Here is a 23,039-nt window from a genome sequence, read left to right on the forward strand (position 1 = left end):
TTTGCTCAAACTCAGGTCCATCGAGTTGGTGATGCCATCCAACCGTCTCATCCTCTGTCATCCCCTTCTCCTCCCGCCCTCAATCTTTCCCAGCATCAGAGTCTTTTCCAATGAGTCAGCTCTTCACATCAGGTGGCCAAAGTTTTAGCTTCAGCATCAGTCCTTCCAATGAACACCCAGGACCGATCTCCTTTAGGGTGGACTGGTTGGATCTCCTTGCAGTCCAAGGGACTCTCAAGACTCTTCTCCAGCACCACAGTTCAAAAGCATCAATTCTTCAGTGCTCAGCCTTCTTTATTATCCAACTTTCACATCCATACATGACTACTGGAAAAGCCATAGCTTTGACTATACTTCATTAAAAAAACAAAAGCAATATAAATATATATTTAAGTCTATAAAAACAGTTATTAAAACAGATTTTCAGAGAGTTCCCTGGTGATCCAGTGGTTAAGATTTCACCTTCCATGCAGGGGGTGTGTGTTGGATGCCTATCAGTGAGGGAAGATCCCACATGCCTCGCTGCCAAAAAACCAAAACATGAAACAGAAGCAATGTTGTAAAAAATTCAATAAAAACTTTTAAAATGGTCCACATTAAAAAAAATCTTTTAAAAAGACCACATATTCAGATGGGATTTTTCCTGCCCTAAAAACTGCAATACTTTGGCCACCTCATGCGACGAGTTGACTCACTGGAAAAGACTCTGATGCTGGGAAAGGTTGGGGGCGGGAGGAGAAGGGGACGACGGAGAATGAGATTGCTGGATGGCATCACCGACTCTGTGGACATGAGTTTGAGTGTACTCCGGGAGTTGGTGATGGACAGGGAGGCCTGGCGTGCTGTGATTCATGGGGTCGCGGAGAGTCGGACACGACTGAGTGACTGAACTGAACTGAATGTCAGACAGTATTTCTTCACGACTTTAAAATAGGTCATCTATGTAGATGACACTTGATGAAATATCATTGGTGATACATGGCTCAAATTGACCAAAACAGCATCGCTTCTAAACAAAATACAGTTTGCAATGTAGGTTTTTCTCTGCTTCCGGTAAACCTTTTCTGCATCTGGCAAATAGATTGGGAACTTGTGGGTTGCCATGGTAAAGTTTTCCATTATGTCAGAGCAGTGTTAATTTTCTTATAATGAACAGATTCAATGTAATTACATTGCTAGCTATGAAAAAGTTCTTTTGTCTCTCTGCTGCAGAATAATTCAGTTTTAGAAATAGCTATGTTCTCAAAAAAAAAAAAAACTTTGTTTTTCTTCTTTGCCAAATGAAGTTTGTTCAGAAAAATAATTTTTTTCAGGGAGGACCATTTGCTCTTTTTTAAAAATTAATATGCTATACTCTTAATATTTTAGAGCACTTTTATTTCATTTTAAGTACTTTTATCAACTAACTCCTTTAAGAGCTTGAAACATCTTTGGGAACACCTGTTCTACTCCATGTTTGTGGGTGAAAAAAAAGTTCTGGTTATTATGGTAATAGTTTTCATGCAGTGGGATTGTAAGTGACTACGAAGAAAGATAAAATTTCAGACATCCTTTTTTATTCTTAATTTCATTTTAATTGGAGGATAACTGCTTTACAATATTGTGTGGTTTCCGGCATACATCCACATGAATCAGCCATAGGAATACATATGTCCCCTCCCTTTTGAAGCTCCCAGCCCAGCTCGCCCCTCTAGTTTGTCAGAGAGCACCGGTGTGAGCTCCTTGCATCACACGGCAAAGTGCCACTGGCTGTCTGTTTCACGCGTGATAATGTCTGTGTGTCAGTGTTCTTCTCTCTATTCCTCCCGCCGTCTCCTTGCCCATCACTGTGTCTGCAAGTCTGTTCTCTGCGTCTGCATCTCCATTGCTGTCCTACAAATAGGCTCATCAGAACCGTCTTTTACGTTCCATCAGCTCAGTTCAGTTCAGTCGCTCAGTCGTGTCCGACTCTCCGCGACCCCATGAATCGCAGCACGCCAGGCCTCCCTGTCCATCACCAACTCCTGGAGTTCACTCAAACTCACCTCCATCGAGTCGGTGATGCCATCCAGCCATCTCATCCTCTATCGTCCCCGTCTCCTCCCGCCCCCAATCCTTTCCAGCATCAGAGTCTTTTCCAGTGAGTCAACTCGTCGCATGAGGTGGCCAAAGGATTGGAGTTTCAGCTTTACTATCAGTCCTTCCAATGAACACCCAGTGTTAATACGTGCTGTTTGTCTTTCTTTCTGACTCACTTCACAGTCTAACTGGCTCTAGGTTCATCCACCTCATGAGAACTGACTCAAACGCGTCCCTTTTCATGACTGAGTAGCGTTGCACCGCGTATACGTACCACAACGTCTTTATCCATTCATGCATCGACGGGCATTTAGGTAGAACATTCTTTGTTTTTAAGGTGACCAAGTCGTAAAGATAGAGTCAGCGATGCTCAAAGTGAGGCGGTCAGGCTTACAGAATTGCTTCCGAGCTCTTATTTGTATATTCTATCCAGTTGGGCTTCCCTGGTGGCTCAGAGGTTAAAGCGTCTGCCTCCAATGCGGGAAACCCGGGTTCGATCCCTGGGTCGGGAAGATCCCCTGGAGAAGGAAATGGTAACCCACTCCAGTATTCTTGCCTGGAGAATCCCATGGACGGAGAAGCCTGGTAGGCTACAGTCCAAGGGGTCGCAAAGAGTTGGACACGACTGAGCGACGGGACGGAACGGAATGTATACAGAAGTTAGAGACATAGTTCCTTTAAAGCTATGTTTTTATATTTATTTATTTATTTGACGGTGCCAGGGTCTTAGCCGTGGCATGTGGGATCTTTTGTTGTGGGATGTGATGAATTCACTCCTTCCGCTGTGTTTGCTGCCACCTCTTAGGACCCTTAGTTCTGAATGTTAACGCTCAGCATTCAGAAAACTAAGATCATGGCATCCGGTCCCATCACTTCATGGAAAATAGATGAGGAAACAGTGGCTGACTTTATTTTTCTGGGCTCCATAATCACTGCAGATGGTGACTGCAGCCATGAAATTAAAAGACGCTTACTCCTTGGAAGGAAACTTATGACCAACCTAGACAGCATCTTAAAAAGCAGAGACGTTACTTTGCCAACAAAGGTCTGTCTGCTGCTGCTGCTGATGCTGCTGCTAAGTCACTTCAGTCGTGTCCGACTCTGTGCGACCCCATAGACGGCAGCCCACCAGGCTCCCCCGTCCCTGGGATTCTCCGCAAGAACACTGGAGTCGGTTGCCGTATCCTTCTCCAATGCATGAAAGGGAAAAGGGAAAGTGAAGTCGCTCAGTCGTGTCCAACCCTCAGCGACCCCATGGACTGCAGCCTTCCAGGCTCCTCTGTCCATGAGATTTTCTAGGGAAGAATACTGGAGTGGGGTGCCATTGCCTTCTCCGAAAGGTCTGTCTAGTCAAGGCTAAAGTTTTTCCAGTGGTCATGTATGGATGTGAGAGTCGGACTATAAAGAAAGCTGAGCGCCAAAGAATTGGTGCTTTTGAACTGTGGTGTTGGAGAAGACTCTTGAGAGTCCCTTGGACTGCAGGGAGATCCAACCAGTCCATTCTAAAGGAGATCAATCCTGGGTGTTCACTGGAAGGACTGATGCTAAAGCTGAAACTGCAGTACTTGGGCCACCTCATGCGACGAGTTGACTCACTGGAAAAGACTCTTATGCTAGGAAAGGTTGGGGGCGGGAGGAGAAGGGGACGACAGAGAATGAGATGGTTGGATGGCATCACCAACTCAATGGACATGAGTTTGAGTGAACTCCGGGAGCTGGTGATGGACAGGGAGGCCTGGCGCGCTGCGGTTCATGGGGTCACAAAGAGTCGGACACGACTGAGCGACTGAACTGAACTGAACTTAGTACCCAGTGCTGCCCCAGGCAACGAACCTTGTCTTCCCTGAGCTTGGAAAGGTTTGCCACACTCCCATGTCTACAGGTTTCCCTTTTAAGAGCTGGGGCACTGACAGGCAACAGTCGCGGCTAATTTTAGAAAGGAGTTGACATCGACAACTGGATTATCCTGAAATGCCTGTTTTTTGTTGTTGTTTTGGTTTTTTCCAGTGCAGAACAGAGAACTTTTAGCTGATGACAGAGCCTGCCTTAAAGAGATGATTGTGTTCATTTTTGGAGAAGAGATGACTGTGTTTTCATTTTTCCAGACAGAGCCTGTGTTTGGTTTGAGGTAGAAAGGAGAGGTCCGTGCTGTGCAGGGAGAAAGAAATGTTTGTTTGTTGCAGAAACACACAGGGCAGAGAGGATGCAGTTCTTTCTATGGTGATGTCTCAGGCTTTCCAGATGGCTCCAACGCAGGAGACGTAAGAAACTCGGGTTCAGTCCCTGTGCTGGAGAAGATCCCCTGGAGGAGGGCACGGCAACCCTCTCTAGTATTCTTCCCTGGAGAATCGCATGGACAGAGGAGCCTGGCGGGCTGCAGTCCAAGGGGTCGCAGAGAGTCGGACACGACTGAAGTGACTGAGCACGCACGTGACTTCTGAGTTGCTTTGGATCCCGTACCATCCCGGGCGGGTGGGTGGACAGTACCCTTTCTTCTAGGAGAAGGGAGAATCCCAGAGGAGGGGAACGGTCCCTCCTGCCAGCACCCTTCACGACTCTCCTGCCCTCGCCCTTTGCAGGGACATGATGACCCTTCTGCTTCTGCTGCTGCTCTTCTGTGAGGCCCAGAGCCGGGCGGCGTCAAAGCCCAACTTCGTCCTGCTGATGGCTGACGACCTTGGCATCGGGGACCCCGGGTGCTATGGCAACAAGACCCTCAGGTGCGGCGATGGGTCAACGCAGGGCCCCCTCCACGGGCTGGCCGCCCCGTGACAGGCCACGGGGAGACGTGCCAAGCCCACCCTCCCCTCCAGCTGCACGCTTTCCTGTGTGGCTATGTGTATCAGTCACAATGAAGACTGCCCTTGAGCCATGTAAGCCACGGTGCTCTGAGGTCACGAAAAGAGGGAGCTTCATCTTCACCTTTGTAGGGAACTCCCTGGCGGTCCGGAAGAGTCGGACACAACTTAATGACTGAACGACAACAAGAGTTCATATTAGATACACTATGAGACGTGATAGTCCTAAAATTTACTAATGTAATAGGTAACTGGTCCCACTAAGGGGTCTTAATTTAAAAAACTGCAATGAAGTCTTTAAAGTGCACTGTCTGCTAATTATCAAAAGGAAGAAAAGGGCTATACAGTCATAGGTAAGAATGTAATAAAATAATAAATTCATAATAATACCCTAAATATATCTTGTTCTCCACATTAGCATCCAATTCTTTTTCTTTTAGTTGGAGTACAGTTGATCTACAATATTGTTTTAGTATATATATATACACATATGTGTGTGCTGTGTGCTAAGTTGCTTCAACCATGCTGGAGTCTTTACAACCCGATGGACTGTAGCCTGCCAGGCTCCTCCGTGCATGGGATCTCCCAGGCAAGAATACTGGAGTGGGTTGCCATTCCCTTCTCCAGGGGATCTTCCCGACCCTGGGACGGAACCTTTATCTCTTACGTGTCCTGTTTTGCAGGCAGGTTCTTTACCACTAGCGCCAGCTGAGAAGCCCACACACACACACATACATATCTCCTTTATATATGTGTATATTCTGTTTTCAAATTCTTTTCCATTATTGTTTGTTACAAGATATTGAATATAGTTCCGTATGCTGTACACGACCTCCTTGCTATTCATCTGTTTTACAGTGTATGTCTGCCAATCCCAAATTCCTAATTTATCCCTCTCCCCAACCCCAGCTCTTTCTGAATGCCGTGCTCCATTTTATAATATCACACCCACAAATAGGTTTCTCAGTAGCCAATCTAGGGACTAGTCAAACATACGACTTCAGTATTCCCAGCATCTTGTAATATAAGGCCAAAGCCAAGTGGAAATGTTGATAATTAAATGGATAAAGTAAGCTAATAAACGGGAGAGGAGTTTGAGATGACGGTGCAGTACGAAGATCTTCCCCACTGAGGCGTGTGGTGTTACACCGGCTGCCCTGATATCTCAGCTGGTGAAGAATCCGCCTGCAATGCAGGAGACCCCGGTTGGATTGCTGGGTCGGGAAGATCCGCCTGAGAAGGGATAGGCTACCTACTCCAGTATTCTTGGGTTTTCCTGGTGGTGCAGATGGTAAAGAATCCACCTGCAATGCGGGAGACCTGAGTTCGATCCCTGGGTTGGGAAGATCCCCTGGAGAAGGGAAAAGGCTACGCACTCCAAGATTCTGGCCTGGAGAATCCCATGGACAGTCCATGGGGATCACAGAGTCGGACACGACTGAGCAACTTTCACTTACACTTTCATTGTTACCTGATTGGCCTCTGGGCACTGAACCACGCAGGGTGGGGCCGCTGTGAACGAGATAACATGCCCCATCCCACAGGCCAGGAAGGGAGTGTGGTTAATCACATCGTCCATGCTGTGATGGCAGCTACTGAGATGGGGGATAGACAGACATCCTACTGATGGATCAGGCTCCTCCCACAAGACAGGGAGGCCACAGGGGGTCCCATGTATGGTCAGGACCAAAGTCTAGAAGATGGGCAGAGTGGCAGGGACCAGGGCTTCTTTAAAAGGGTATGGGATAACCACTCAGCATGGCCCCAGACCTGTGAGAACTCCCCCTCCCTGTACCGGGGAAGTCTGCCGTGATTTCCCGAGGTGACAGGGCCATGACCTTCCTGGAGAAAAGGCCGCACAATGTGTCATCCTCAAAGTGAACCCCGACGTGGGCATCACTTCGGCATGAAAACCCTGGAGTCCACAGAAGGTGTGAGTGAGTCACGGCCTGACCTGTTTCCAGCTTTGCCCTGGACTCTGTGAACCCCGGGTAGTTCCCTGGTAGATGCACATGGAGCCCTTGCTTCCTTGCTCCTGGGGGGGTCCCATCACCCCCTTCTCCCTCAAAAAGTGAAAGTGTGGGTTGCTCAGTCGTGTCCAGCTTTTTGCAACTGCATGGACTGTAACCCTCCAGACTCCTCTGTCCTTGGGACTCTCCAGCCAAGAAGACTGGAGTGGGTTCCCATGTCCTTTCTCCAGGGAATCTTCCCGACCCAGGGATCGAACCCAGGTCTCCCACCTTGCAGGCAGATTCTTTCCCGTCTGAGCCACCAGGCAGAGCCTGACGAAAACTCCTTAAGAGCCTTTCTTTGGCTGTGGTTGGAAAGAGGAAGGTCAGGCTGCCCCCAGAGCTTTCTCGTTTGGGGGCACAGAGGTGCCTGTGGGGGATACAGAGGCGACTGGCGGGGACAGGTGGGAAGGAGAGAGAGATCTTGAAACGTCTCCATCCCCCTGGTCCCAGCAGCCCATTCTCAACACGTCTTCTCCCTCCCAAACCAGAAGCTCAGAGCCCAGGGCGAGTGAGGTCCCCCAGAGAGGGCTGACCTCGGTCGTGGAGCCCTCAGCGTGGTTTTGTCCTTTCTCAGAGCTGTGCTACCGTGCCCTCTCCCCTTCCTTCCCTTCTTCCCATCATGTGTTGCAGTTCAGTCGCTCAGTCGTGTCCGACTCTCTGCGACCCCATGGACCGCAGCACGCCAGGCTTCCCTGTCCATCACCGTCTCCCGGAATTGGCTCAAACTGATGCCCATTGTGGAGAAAGCAATGGCACCCCACTCCAGTACTCTTGCCTGGAAAATCCCATGGACGGAGGAGCCTGGTGGGCTGCAGTCCGTGGGGTCGCTAAGGGTCGGACACGACTGAACGGCTTCACTTTCACTTTTCACTTTCACACATTGGAGAAGGAAATGGCAACCCACTCCAGTGTTCTTGCCTGGAGAGTCCCAGGGACAGGGGAGCCTGGTGGGCTTCCGTCTATGGGGTCACACAGAGTCGGACACGACTGAAGCGACTTAGCAGCAGCAGCAGCAGCAGATGCCCCTTGAGTCGGTGATGCCATCCAACCACCTCATCCTCTGTCGTCCCCTTCTCACCAACACACACAGCTCTATTTCCCTGGGTTACTGAGAATTGACTCACTGTGCAAAAGCCCCCTAGGAAGCTTTCTTCTTAAGATCGTGACGAATGACCCGCGAGTCTCTGTTCCAGGACTCCGAATATCGACCGCCTGGCCAGAGGGGGCGTGAAGCTCACGCAGCACCTGGCGGCATCGCCCCTCTGCACGCCCAGCAGGGCGGCCTTCATGACCGGCCGGTACCCCGTCCGCTCAGGTAACGCCCCCCCTCCCCCGGCTCCAGCACTGCGGTCCTGTCAGTTGTAATGGCCCTCCCCGTCTTAATGGTAGATTTCTCCTGGCTCAGGAATGGCATCTCGGTCCCAGGTGGGAGTTTTCCTCTTCTCGGCCTCTTCTGGAGGACTGCCCCCCAGTGAGATTACGTTCGCCAAGCTTCTGAAGGATCAAGGCTATTCCACAGCTCTGATAGGTATGGGCGGCTGGGAGTGGGGACGGAGGATCTGGGTGGGGTGATTGGGAGAGTGGGGAGGGCGTCACCGCAGCCATCTTTAGGGTGACATGGCTGAGAGAATTTGCACAGCTGTAGACAGGGAGGAAGCCTTTTCAACTCTAAATCAAAACAGCAGGCATCTGTATACACTGTTTGAATGTGTGGATGTGTCTCCTTATTTATGTATCTGTGTGTCTGTGTGTCGATGGATGGATGGATGGATGATAGGCAGATAATGACAGACACACAGATGGACTGACAGATGGAAAGATAGTTGAGTTAGGTGCCAGAGACACGGAGAGGTAGCTCAGTAGATGAGACGGATGATGGGTGAATGGCTGATGGGTGAACTGTGGATGCTGGATGGATGGATGGATGTTGGATGGATGGTGGATACTGGATGGATGGATGGATGGACACTGTGTGGATGGATGATGGATGGATGGATAGTGGATGGATGGATGGTGGATGGATAGTGGATACTGGATGGATGGTGGGTGGATGGCGGGTGGATGGATGATGGATGGATGGATAGTGGATGGATGGATGATGGATGGATGGATGTTGGATGGATGGTGGATGGATAGTGGATACTGGATGGATGATGGATGAATGGTGGATGGATGGACGGATGGTGGGTGGATGGATGATGGATGGATGGTAGATGGATAGTGGATTCTGGATGGATGGATGGATGGTGGATGGATGGATGGATAATGGATGGTGGGTGGATGGTGGATGCTGGCTGGATGGATGGTAGGTGGATGGATGATGGGTGGATGGTAGGTGGACGATGGCTATCAGATGGATGGATGAACAATGAATCCATAGATGGGTGGATGGATGGGTGGTGGGTGAATGGTGGGTGGATGGTGGATGGTGGATGGGTGGGTGCTGGGTGGATGGATGATGGGTGGTAGGTGGATGGTGGGTGGATGGTAGATGGATAGTGGATACTGGTTAGATGGATGGATGGTGGATGGATGGATGGATAATGGATGGCGGGTGGATGGTGGGTGAATAGTGGATACTGGATGGATGGATGGATGGTTGATGGATGATGGATGGATGGTAGATGGATGGTGGTTACTGGATGGATGGATGGATGGATGGTGGGTGGATGGATGGATGGTGGATGGATGGTAGATGGATGGTGGATACTGGGTGGTGGATGGATGGTGGATGCTGGCTGGCTGGCTGGATAATGGATGGATGGATGGTAGATGGATGGTGGATACTGGATGGTGGATGGATGGTGGATACTGGATGGATGGATGGATGGATAATGGATGGATGGATGCTGGCTGGCTGGATGGATAGTGGGTGGATGGATGGTGGATGGATGGTAGATGGATGGTGGATGTTGGATGGATGGATGGATGGATAATGGATGGATGGATGGTGGATGGATGGATGGATAATGGATGGTGGGTGGATGGTAGGTGGATGGTGGATACTGGATGGTGGATGGATGGTGGATGCTGGCTGGCTGGCTGGCTGGATAATGGATGGATGGATTTTGGATGGATGGATGGATTATGGATGGTGGGTGGATGGATGGTGGATACTGGATGGTGGATGGATGGTGGATACTGGATGGATAATGGATGGTGGGTGGATGGATGGATGGTGGGTGGATGGATGGATGGTGGATGGATGGATGGATAATGGATGGTGGGTGGATGGATGGTGGATACTGGATGGTGGATACTGGATGGTGGATGGATGGTGGATACTGGATGGATAATGGATGGTGGGTGGATGGATGGATGGTGGGTGGATGGATGGATGGTGGATGGATGCTGGGTGGATGGTAGATGGATGGTGGATACTGGATGGTGGATGGATGGTGGATGCTGGATGGATGGATGGATGGATAATGAGTGGATGGATGGATGGATAATGGATGGTGGGTGGATGGATTGATGGATGGATGGATGGTGGGTGGATGGTAGATGGATGGTGGATACTGGATGGTGGATGGATGGTGGATATTGGACGGATGGACGCTGGCTGGATGGCTGGATAGTGGGTGGATGGTGGATGGATGGTGGATACTGGATGGTAGATGGATGGTAGATGTTGGATGGATGGATGGATGGATAATGGATGGTGGGTGGATGGAAGGATGATGGATGGATGGATGGTGGATACTGGATGGTGGATGGATGGTGGATGCTGGCTGGCTGGCTGGATGAATAATGGATGGATGGATTTTGGATGGATGGATGGATAATGGATGGTGGGTGGATGGATGGATGATGGATGGATGGATGATGGATGGATGGATGAATAATGGATGGTAGGTGGATGGATGGATGGTGGGTGGATGTATGGATGGTGGATGGATGCTGGGTGGATGGTAGATGGATGGTGGATACTGGATGGATGGATGTATGCTGGATGGATGGATGGATAGTGGGTGGATGGTGGATGGTTGGTGGATACTGGATGGTAGATGGATGGTGGATGGTGGATGTTGGATGGATGGATAATGGATGGATGGTGGATGGATGGATGGATAATGGATGGTGGATGGATGGTAGATGGATGGTGGATACTGGATGGTTGATGGATGGTGGATGCTGGCTGGCTGGCTGGCTGGATAATGGATGGATGGATGGTGGATGGATGGTGGATGCTGGATGGATGGATGGATGGATGGTGGATGGATGGATGGATAATGGATGGTGGGTGGATGGATTGTGAATGGATGGTAGATGGATGGATGGATGGTGGATGGATGCATGGATAATGGATGGTGGGTGGATGGATGGTAGATGGATGGTGGATGGTGGCTGGATGGTGGATTCTGGCTGGTGGATGGATGGATAATGGATAGATGGATGGATAATGGATGGTGCGTGGATGGATGGATGATGGATGGTGGGTGGATGGATGGATGGTGGGTGGATGGTAGATGGATGGTGGATACTGGATGGTGGATGGCTCTCGGATGGATGGATGAACAATGAGTCCATAGATGGGTGGATGGGTGGGTGGGTGGATGAATAGTGGATGCTGACTGGCTGTATGAACGGTAGATGAAGGGTGAGTGGGTCAGTGGGTGAGTGATGGATGCGTGAATGAATGGTGGCTGGTGAATGAGTGGATGCTGCATGTTGGACGGATGAGACGCAGAGGCAGAAAGTTGAAATATGTGGCAGATAACAGAAAAATGCGTAGTTATGCACACACACAGGAACAGCACCACACACACACACAGACCCCCCCACCCACACCACACTATTGATAAAGACTTTCACCTTACGTGGCAGTAATAAAATTGCCTCTGAATGTTTCTCATTTGTCATTCCCATTGATTTTATTCCCTTGATAGGAAATGACTCCTTCTCCCCTTTCCCTTGATGAGCTTGGGTCTACGTAGGTCATCAGACAAATCATGGAAAATCTCATGGGACCAAAACGACCCTTCGCTTCCTTCCCACATCTTGTCATAAAGCCACCATCACTTTTTCTCTTGTGTGAGGGGCTCACTAATTCACCGATGCACTTCACATTTTGTAAGACATGTTTAGAGGTGTTTAAAATAATTATCGACTTATGAGTAAGATTTCCTCATGTCTTGGGGGTCATTTTTATGTAAGGATTCATGTCCACTTTTCACTTTCAAGGAAGAAAGTCAAGTTGGTTCTAAGACTTTCCTTTTATGGAAATGTCTTTTAAAAAAAGCACCTGTGGGATGTCCCTGGTGGTCCTGTAGTTAAAGTTTCTCCTTCCAATGCAGAGGGTGTGGGTTCAACCCCTGGTTGGGAAGCTAAGATCCCATATACCTCATGGCCAACAAAACTAAACCAGAACCAGTATTGTAATCAATAAAGACTTTGAAAGTGGTCCATGTCCAAAAAGGGTTTCCCAGGTGGCCCTAATGGTAAAGAACCCACGTGCCAGTGCACGAGACGTAGGAGATGGGGATTCGATCCCTGAGTTGGGAAGATCGTTTGGAGGAGGGCATGGCAACCCACTCTGGTGTTCTTGCCTGGAGAATCCCATGGATAGAGGAGCCTGTTGGGCTATAGTCCATGGGATCGCAAAGAGTTGGACATGAATAAAGCGACTTAGCAGGCACATGTCAAAAAAAAAAAAAAAAGAATACTTAAAACAGAAAAATAAACACTTATCCCAGAAAAACATTGGTGTTTTCTTCTGTAGTTTTTTCCTCCTGCCTATGAAGTATGTGGGGCTTCTCTAGTGGCTCAGTGGTAAAATAATCCGCCTGTTAGTTCAGGAGATTTATAAGACCCAGGTTCCATCTCTGGGTTGGGAAGATGCCCTGGAGAAGGAAATGACATCCTGCTCCAGTATCCTTGCCTGGAGAATCCCATGGACAGAGGAGCCTGGTGGGCTACTGTCCACGGGATTGCAAACAGTTGGACACAACTTAATCACTTAGCAACATGAAGGATGCAAGATGTTGGTCTTGGGGCTTTTTTTTTTTCCCAGTCCCCAAATCGCCTCTTGTTTTCTGGTGGCATGAGTAGTTCCTACCCTAGACCATTTAGGGAAAAGAAGGTGAACGGGATGGAATAGATGTATCTTGATGATCCAGCAGAGAGGCCCTACTGGGGTGTCGGCCCACAGGCGTCCAAAGCTGAGCTGGGCACCGTGGGTGGTTTTATCCGCTGGCTCTAAACTCGCCGCCCCTGTGGTCTGCCTCCCTCAGGCAAGTGGCACCTGGGCATCAGCTGCCAGGCCCGCGGCGACTTCTGTCACCACCCGACCAGCCACGGCTTTGACTACTTCCACGGGCTGCCCGTGACCAACCTGCGGGACTGCAAGCCGGGCGAGGGCAGCGTGTTCACCCGGGCCTTCCGGCTGCTCGTGTTCCTGCCCCTGCAGCTCATCGCCGTGGCCCTGCTGACCCTGGCTGTGCTCAGGTGGCTGGGGCTCTTCCGGGTGCCCCGCTGCGTGTTCCTCTTCCTCTTCCTCCTGGCCGCCCTGATCCTCGGCCTCCTGCTCGGCTTCCTGCACTCCTTCCGGCCGCTCAACTGCTTCCTGATGCGCAACCGTGACATCTCGCAGCAGCCCCTGTCCTACGACAACCTCACGCAGAGGCTCACGGCGGATGCCGCCCGCTTCTTACGGCGGTGGGTCTCCTCTCCCGGCCCGACGGAGCCTGGGGTGCGCGGACGGAGCCATCCCGGGTGTCTGGGCGGAGGCAGAGGGGAGTGGGGCACCGGGGTGCTTGGCGAGCCACATTTCCAAGCTCCTGTGCTTGGGGGGGATGCCTCCAAAGGATGCACGTGGAAACTGAGATGGCCTGCTTTGCAGAGCTGGGTGTGGGGAGCAAGCGGAAGAGACCCCGATGCTGGGCAAGATAGAAGGCGGGAGGAGAAGGGGACGGCAGAGGATGAGATGGTTGGATGGCATCACCGACTTGATGGACATGAGTTTGAGTAAGGTCCCGGAGTTGTTGACGGACAGGGAGGCCTGGCCTGCTGCAGTCCATGGGGTCACAAAAAGTCGGACACGACTGAGTGGCTGAACTGAACTGACATAGGCGGGGCTTGGGAATTGCACTGCTGTGGGCTCACTCCTCCCAGAGCCACAGTGCCCCCACATCCTGTGCAAATAAGTGTGTGTTTGTGTTCAGTCGTGTTCAACTCTTTGCGACGCCATGTACTGTAGCCCACCAGGCTCCTCTGTCCATGTGATTCTCCAGACAGGAATACTGGAGTGGGTTGCCATTCCCTTCTCCAGGGGATCTTCCCGACCCAGGGATCTAACCTGGATCTCCAGGTGGGTGAGATTCACCTGGGTGAGTTGGTGGGTGGATTCTTTACCATTGAGCCACCTGGGAAGTGTTCAGAGTGCTCCTGTGTGTGTGTGCTAAGTAACTTCGGGTGAGTTATTAACCACTGGACCTCCAGGGAAGTCCCTCTGTGGGTTTCTCCTCTTAGAGAAAGTTTCTCCTCTTGTTAAGCTGCCTGAAAAAGAAAGTGGAAGTGTTAATTGCTCAGTTGTCTCCAACTCTTTGGGGGAAGATTTCCCTGGAGGACGGCATGGCCACCCACTCCATTATTCCTGCCTGGAGAATCCCATGGACAGAGGAGCCTGGCGGGCTATAGTCCACAAGGTCACAAAGAGTTGGACACGACTGAGTGACTAACACACACGTCTGACTCTTTGCGACCCCCTGGCCACGTTTTTCTAGAAAGCAGCAAAAGCTTTTGAACTTTGGAAGATGTGCGCTTTACAGCATCATCCGGTAAGAGGTCACAAGTGATATCATGTGGTATCTGTCTTTCTCTGTCTGACTTAACATCGCTAAGTATGATCATCTCTAGCTCCATCCAAGTTGCTACTAATGGCATTATTTCAGTCTTTTTTATGGCTGAGTAATATTCCATATTCTTTACCAATTCCTCTGTTGGTGGACATTTGCATCATTCCCATATCTTGGCTTTTCTAAATAGCACTGCTGTAAACATTAAGGTGTACATATCTTTTCTAATTATGGGTTTGGAGTGGGACTTCTGGATCATACGATTGTTTTATTTTTAATTTTTTTAAAGGAATTTCCATATTGTTCTCCATAGTGGCTGCACAAATTCACGTTCCCACCAACAGTGTAGGAGGGTTGCCTTTCTCCACACCCTCTCCTGCATTTATTATTTGTAGAGTTTTTGTTTGTCTAATTTTTTGCCATGCTGCATGGCATGTGGGATGTAAGTTTCCCGATCGGGGATTGAACCCACAACCCCTGTATTGGAAGCACAGAGTCTTAACCACTAGACCACCAGGGAAGTCCCTATTTGTAGACTTTCTGATACTGGGTGTTCTGACTGGTGTCAGCTAGTACCTCACTGCAGACTGAATTTGCATTTCTCTAATACTTACCTGTCCATCCAGTTTATCTTGATTTTACTGAGGTTTCTGCAATTGTCTTCCAGAACTAGATGTTTAGGATAATCTAGCAATACTATCGGAGAAGGCAATGGCAAGCCACTCCAGCACTCTTGCCTAGAAAATCCCACAGATGGAGGAGCCTGGTAGGCTGCAGTCCATGGGGTCGCTAAGGGTCGGACACGACTGAGCGACTTCACTTTTACTTTTTACTTTCACACATTGGAGAAGGAAATGGCAACCCACTCCAGTGTTCTTGCCTGGAGAATCCCAGGGACAGGGGAGCCTGAGCCTAGTGCGCTTCCGTCTATGGGGTCACACAGAGTCGGACACGACTGAAGTAACTTGGCAGCGGCAGCAGCAGCAATACTATAGTTGGTGGTTGTGGTTACTGAGTTAATTCTAAAGGGTTTTGTCTTCAAAGGGGTGATTCCAATGTATCAGGTTGACCAAAAAGTTCATTTGGATTTTTCTGTGACATCTTAGGCTTCCCTGATAGCTCAGTTGGTAAAGAATCTGCCTGCAATGCAGGAGACCCCAGTTTGATCCCTGGGTCAGGAAGATCCACTGGAGAAGGGATAGGCTACCCGCTCCAGTATTCTTGGGCTTCCCTGGTGTCTCAGCTGGTAAAGAATCTGCGTGCAATGTGGGAGACCTGGGTTTGATCCCTGGGTTGGGAAGATCCCCTGGAGAAGGGAAAGGCTACTCACTGCAATATTCTTGTCTGGAGAATCCCATGGACAGAGGAGCCGGGTGGGCTACAGTCCATGGGGTTGCAAAGAGTCGGAGACAAGTGAAACAACTGAGCACAGCACAGCACAGGTATCTATATATGGAGAGACAGAAATCATCTGTCAGAGAGACAGAAATTTCAGACATATAAATATCTCAGATATATGTATATAGAGAGAAATATTTGTGTATCTGTCTCTTTATATGTATGTTTTATGAAACACAAGACATATCCAAAAATGAGCCTCAGTGAAAATGGTTAGTATGTATTTTACTTCTTTCTATATACTTTAAAGAGATATATATATAAAATCAGAAGTAAAATACATACTGACCATTTTCATTGATTATATATCTTTAAAGTGTATAATAGAAGTAAAATACATGCTAACCATTTTCATTGATTTTGTATACATATATTTAAAGTGTATAACCAGAGGTAAAATGTATGCTAACCATTTTCACTGAACCTCATTTCCGGATATGTCTTGTGTTTCATAAAAGTGTCCTTTAGGGTCTCCCAGGAAGCAAGTCCCAAAGCTGGGGATGACGTAGAGGGCTACTTTCCACCAGATTCCTCATAGTGGTGAGATCCCCTTTTCCTGTTTTACCAAACCCTAGTCGCTGACATCTCCCCACAAGGAAGACAGGTGACATCAGGATTTGGGGCCAGTATGTGTGAACCAGGGTGTTAACATCCCCATGGAAAGGTCATTTACTTGGGGGCAGTCATGGGGAAGAGCCATGCCCCCCCACCATGACCAAGCCCCCACCACCACCAACACTCCACAACCACCAACCCTCCCCCCACCAACCCACCCCCTCCACCAACTCCCTACTACCACCAATCACCCACCACCACCAACCCCCACCACCACCAACCACCCACCACCAACCCTCCCACTACTACCAACCCCCATCACCAATCCGCCACAATCACCAATCCCCACCACCAACCGCCACCACCACCAATCCCCCCCCACCACCAACCCCACCACCACCAACCCTCCACCACCAACAACCCCCACCACCAACAACAACCCTCCAACCACCACCAACCCCCCCCACCACCAACCCTCCACCACCACCAACCCCCAACCACCAACCCTCCCACTACTACCAACCCCCATCACCAATCCGCCACAACCACCAATCCCCACCACCAATCCCCACCACCAACCCCCACCACCAACCACCACCACCACCAATCCCCCACCAACAACCCTCCACCACCAACCCCCTCCACCACCAACCCCCCACCACCATCAACCCACCCCCCCAACCCCCCCCCCACCAACCCTCCCGCCATCACCAACCCTTTTCTTCGGTCTGGAGTTGTTAATATTTTACTCACTCCTTTTGGCTGCCTCGGTTCTTCGTCTCCATGCTGGACTCTCTATTTGCCCTACTCGAGCTCAGTAGCCCTAGAGCAGGGTCTTAGGAGCCCCGTGGCACATGGAATCTTAGTTCCCCTACCAGGGGTTGAACCTGCATTCCCTGTGTGGCAAGGCAGATGCTTAGCCACTGGACCACCGGGGCAGCCCGTGGTCTGCACTTTTACAGTAAATAGACATGGCTTTGTACAAGCATCTCTTGTGTCATCCTAACGCCCCGAAACCTGGGACAGCTGATGAATGTATCATCGTGAGGAGCTGGCCTTGCCTCCTGTCCCAGTTCCATCACCGTTTCCCAAAGCGGCGATCGTGGGATTCTTTTACCGGTCACCTCCACCCTGGGCTTTCACCTTTTCCGGCTGGGCCCCCGTGTCTAGGGCTGTGACGAAGAGCTGTCACATGGTACGACGCTTCTTTCGAGCAGAGGGATCTTGGGATGATTTTATGAGTTTAAATAAGAATGTTAGCCAACAAGGAAGAGGTGCCATGTTGACTTTAATTCACAGAGAGAAGAGTCAATCAGAGGCAAGGTTAATGGTGACACATGGGGACACACACACACGTGTTTGGAAGTGGAAAGCGTCTGACTCCTTGTGACCCCTTGGAGTATGCAGTCCGTGGAATTCTCCAGGCCAGCATCCTGGAGTTGGATAGCCATTCCTTTCTCCAGGGGATCTTCCCAACTGAGGGATCGAACCCAGGTCTCCCACATTCCAGGAAGATTCTTTATCAGCTGAGTCATCAGGGAAGCAACAAAAGTGGGTAAATAAATTAAGATTTGTCTTGTTACTTTGCCAACAAAGGTCCTTCTAGTCAAGGCTATGGTTTTTCCAGTAGTCATGTATGGATGTGACCATTGGACTATAAGAAAAGCTGAGCGCTAAAGAATTGATGCTTTGGAACTGTGGTGTTGGAGAAGACCCTTGGACAGCAAGGAGATCCAACCAGTCCATCCTAAAGGAAATCAGTCCTGAATATTCATTGGAAGACTGATGCTGAATCTGAAGCTCCAGTCCTTTGGCCACCTCATGTGAAGAGCTGACTCATCTGAAAACACCCTGACGATGGGAAAGATTGAAGGCAGGAGGAGAAGGGGATGACAGAGGATGAGATGGCTGGATGGCGTCACCGACTCGATGGATGTGTGTTTGAGAAAGTTCTGGGAGTTGGGGATGGACAGGGAGGCCTGGCGTGCTGCAGTCCACGGGGTCGCAAAGAGTCAGACACGACTGAGCGACTGAACTGAACTGTCTTCTTTCAGTGGATGCTACTTGTCTTATTTGTTTTCTTCAAACGATCCATCCAAGGGGCCGCGCCCCTGCACTGTGCTGTGCCCATGCACCCTAAACCTTTTAGAGCCCTCTTGAATAGCTGGCATCTGTCACTCAGCCATACTGCCTCTCGCTGCTTCCGGAACATGTCACGATGAACCCGTGGGGCTAGGTGGTCCCCACCTGCATTGTCTGCAGAGGTAGCCTGTGAGGACCCTTGCAGCCACCTAACCAGGGCCTCCTCCAGAGGGGAAGGAGGGGAGCGGAGAGTGGACGGTGACTCTAATCAGTTTGGCGTTGAGCCTGTCTTCTTTGCCCAGGGACTGAAGGGGCCTCGGGTAGACTTGGAGGAGGCAGAAGGAGAAGACAAAGAAGAAGGGGAAGAGGAGGAAGTGGGAGACAAGAAGAAGAAGAAAAAAAAGAAGAGGCAGAAACAGGAGGAGAAGAAAAAGTAAAAACAGAAGAAGCATTTGGAACTCACTCGTCCTGCTGACTGTCAGGTGGCCCTATTGCAAGTTTCAACTGTTACTTCTTTCCTAGGTGGCGCTAGTGGTAAGGAACCCACTGGCCAATGCAGGAAACTTAAGAGATGAAGGTTCAATCCCCGGGTCACGAAGACCCCCTGGAGAAGGGCATGGCAACCCACTCCAGTATTCTTGCCTGGAGAATCCCAGGGACAGAGGAGCCTGGTGGGCTACAGTCCCTGGGGTCAGAGAGAGTCGGATTCTTTCCTATTACCTGAAGCATGAAGACATTTGACTTTTTTTTCTTTTTTTCCAACAGACGTTCAATACCTTCCAGTCTCTGAGTTATAATACTTAACAAATGCGTGCCGGGTGATTTAAAACCAGAAACATCAAAGGATTTTCCATCCCTGTGTTCTGGGGGCGGGGGTCGGCCTGTCTGGGTGAGCTCCAGGCACTTTGAAGTTCAGATGGGCGTGCCAGGGTCAGCCTCATCATGGATGATGTCCATAGTCGAGTCCTGAGTCTAACTGTGGGTACAAAGCCATAGGCTCCATTGCACCAGTCCCCCAAACCTTTTCCGCCCCAGGGGCCAGTTTCATGGAAGACAGTTTTTTCCACGGACTGGGGGCCGTGGGGGCGGGCGGAGTGGTTTGGGGATGCCTCAAGCGGGTTTCCTTTATTGAGTACTTTATTTCTATTATGATTGCATTGGCTCTACCTCAGATCATCCCCTGGAGGCTGGGGACCCCTATCTACAGGAATAATACAGAGTCGCAGGCAGGGCTGTCTGTGAAAGGGTCGTCTCACAGACAGAGCCCATCGGGACGCTTGACAGATGAGGCCATTCTGCGCAAGCTGGGGTTCTTGTTGTAGCTGGAGGGACGCCCGCAGAACTGAAAGTCAGGGTATTATCTGAAATCTTGTTACACACGCCGACCTTGACACCCCGGGATCTCTATCTTCTCTCTCTGTTTTCCTGGGGAAGAGGTGGCTTCCATCGTATTCCTGTCCTCAGTTTTTTTTCTTTTTAATTATTGCTATTATTTTTTTTTTTAACTTTTAGTTTTTGGCTGCACCATGCAGCATCAGGTATCTTAGTTCCCTGACCAGGAATTGAACCCATACTGTTAGCATTGAAAGCATGGAGTTCTTACTCACCTGGACCACCAGGGTAGTCCACCCTGTATTCCTTTTTATGTTTAAGATGTATCTTCATTTTTCTGTGATTCTGAAAATAGCACGTACTACTTTGAAAATAATGAAAGCGGTATAAAAATGTAAAAAAGCTAGGGAGCTCAAATTGTTGGTGGTCTTTGCTGCTTGCACATCACCTCAACTATTGGCCTTCCTATTAGTAATCTGTGTGTGTGTGTGTGTGCTGTGTGCTTAGTCGTGTCCCACCAGGCTCCTCTGTCCATGGGATTCTCCAGGCAAGAATACAGGAGTGGGTTGCCGTGCCCTCCTCCAGGGCATCTTCCTGACCCAGGGATTGAACCCAGGTCTTCTGCATTGCAGGCGGATTCTTTCCCACTGTGCCACTGGGAAGCCCCATTAACGATATCTTTCAGTCAGTGTAAAAATCTATATATTTTTTTGTTTTAAAAACTTGACACTTCTCCAGTGGTCCAGTGGTTAAGACTTTGCCTTCCAAGCCAAGGGGTGTGGGGTGTGATCCCTGGTTATGGAGGTCAGATCGCACATGCCTTGTAGCCAAAAAAAAAAAAAAAAAAGATAAGAATAAAACAAAACAGAAGCAATATTGTAGGGTGTGATTGATCCCTGGTCAGGGAGGTCAGATCCCACATGCTTAGTGACCAAAAAAAAAAAAAAAAAACACAATATAAAACAGAAGCAATATTGTAGCAAAGTCAATAAAGACTTTAAAAGTTACCCACATCAAAAAAAAAAATCTGTTAAAAAGTTAAAAGTGTATTCTGAAGTGTGTTCAATGAAGAGCCACGTGCCATAGAAACCATGCTTTGAGGAGCTCGGGTTGTGTCTGCGCGTATCTGTATTAGTGGCTGGAGGGATAGTGGTTTAGACCCTGACACAGTTAGGGAAAGCGCTCACACACACTGGCGCACAGCAGGAACTTTGCCCGCTCTTTCCAGGAGTGGGTTCTGACCGCTGCCAGGTTGAGCTTCACACTCCTCATCTTATCCATCCTCTGATACGTTCGGTCAGAGCACTTTGAGCAGCTCAGACCACCCGACTCTAAATGGTCTCTTCTGAACTTTGGGTGGCTGGATGGCAGGGCATGGTCCATCCTGGCTTTATATTCTGAGTGCCTGGTGCCGTGTGGGCACAGTAGTTGACAGAGGCTTTGGGGGATGAAATGAACAACCGGACGTGCCCATCTGCGAGTGCAGAGCGCTGGTCACCTGAACTCCGGCTGGCTGGATGTTGTTATCCCTGTCTGGTTTATGGCCGTGGTTCAGTGACTCGGTTGTGTCCGACTCCTTGCGACCCCATGGACTGCAGCACGCCAGGCTTCCCTGTCCTTCACCATCTCTTGGTTTATACCTTTTTCCAATTGCCAGCTTCCGAGGGCCTTTGGAAGCCATCCATAGACGGCTGTATTTGCATTCTGGTTATTCCCGATGCTGACGCAAATGGGAACGCTCAGTGATTAATAAAGCTCACATTCTCAGAAGAAGAGGCACTGGCTAATGGCTCAGATGGTAAAGAAACTGCCTGCAATGCGGGAGACCCAGGTTCAGTCCCGGGGTCAGGAAGTTTCCCTGGAGAAGGGCATGGCAACCCTCTCCAGTATTCCTGCCTGGAGAATCCCATGGACAGAGGAGCCTGGCGGGCTGTAGTCCATGAGGTTGCAAAGAGTCTGACACGATTGACACTTTGTTTCTCAGAAGAGGAATATACTATGCAAGACCTTGGTACCAGGCAGGAGAAGAATTACATTGTAGCTGTCTTACTGCCTGGATTTCACTCCCAGGGGAGGACAGGATGTAAATCTTTGTAATTTTGAGATTGGCATGATCACTGGTTGCTGGCAAGGTGTAGAGCCGCCTTCTGTATTTGTAACAAATAGAAGGCATCTAGCAGCCGAAAAGTTCTCTCTTCACACAGCCTGCGAGGCTGGATACAGTATATTTTCAAAAGAGTTGTTTACTGAAGTGCTTTAGCTAATAAAAAGAAAAAAAAAGAATGGAGTGAAGCTGTTATGGGAAGATCTCCCTCTTGCCAGCTTGCTCAAGTGTTCCTTTAGTTTTCAAGGTCATAGAGAGGACGAGAGATGGGACTGTGAGGGTCTTTTCCTGCCATCTCTCTGGAAGGACGGCTGAGCGTAAGTTCCTAAAAGAAAGTGCACGTTGCTCAGTCCTGTCCAACTCTTTGCAGTCCCAGTACAGGCCAGACTACTGGAGTGGGTGATTTAGTCGCTCAGTCGTGTCTGACTCTTACAACCCAATGGGCTGTAGCCCGCCTGTCTCCTCTGTCCATGGGATTCTCCAGGCAAGAATACTGGAGTGGGTTGCCTTTCCCTTGTCCAGGGGATCTTTGTTCGTCCAAAAGAGCAAGCTGTCCATCACACCCAAGGATGTGCGCAGGGCAGAACGACCAATCTGTCCAGGCTACATTCCCAGGGCTCCACTGATGACACCTCTATTGCCAGGGGGGAAATTGTCAGGGTTGGATTTTATTTTTGCGAGCTGGATATTTCTCTTCTTTTTTTTTTTAACCAAGGGGGAAATCCTCACAGTTTGATTGTATTTTTGCAAGCTGGATATTCCTCTTCTTTTTTTTTTTTTTAACCAATTGGGGAAATCCTCACAGTTTGATTTTATTTTTGCAAGCTGGATATTTGCCTTCTTTTTTTTTTTTAACCAAGGGGGGAAATCCTCACAGTTTGATTTTATTTTTGCAAGCTAGATA

The 23,039-nt window shown here is 49.5% G+C and overlaps 1 protein-coding gene across 3 annotated transcripts in view; it reads left to right on the forward strand.

Moving 5' to 3' along the window:
- LOC129564114 (steryl-sulfatase) overlaps positions 1-23,039 on the forward strand; it is a 154,010-nt gene that overhangs the window by 64,498 nt on the left and 66,473 nt on the right. For all 3 annotated transcript variants that reach the window (XM_055437719.2, XM_055437720.2, XM_055437718.2), the window contains 4 exons: positions 4,638-4,778; positions 8,062-8,183; positions 8,274-8,396; positions 13,102-13,525. In XM_055437719.2, coding sequence (XP_055293694.2) covers positions 4,642-4,778; positions 8,062-8,183; positions 8,274-8,396; positions 13,102-13,525 — 806 coding nt within the window. In that variant the 5' untranslated portion in view covers positions 4,638-4,641. The remainder of the gene's footprint in view (positions 1-4,637; positions 4,779-8,061; positions 8,184-8,273; positions 8,397-13,101; positions 13,526-23,039) is intronic.

The sequence above is a fragment of the Moschus berezovskii genome, chromosome Y, assembly GCF_049115385.1.
Source record: "Moschus berezovskii isolate FMDL1 chromosome Y, NW_MosBer_1.0, whole genome shotgun sequence".
Classification (NCBI taxonomy): domain Eukaryota; kingdom Metazoa; phylum Chordata; class Mammalia; order Artiodactyla; family Moschidae; genus Moschus; species Moschus berezovskii.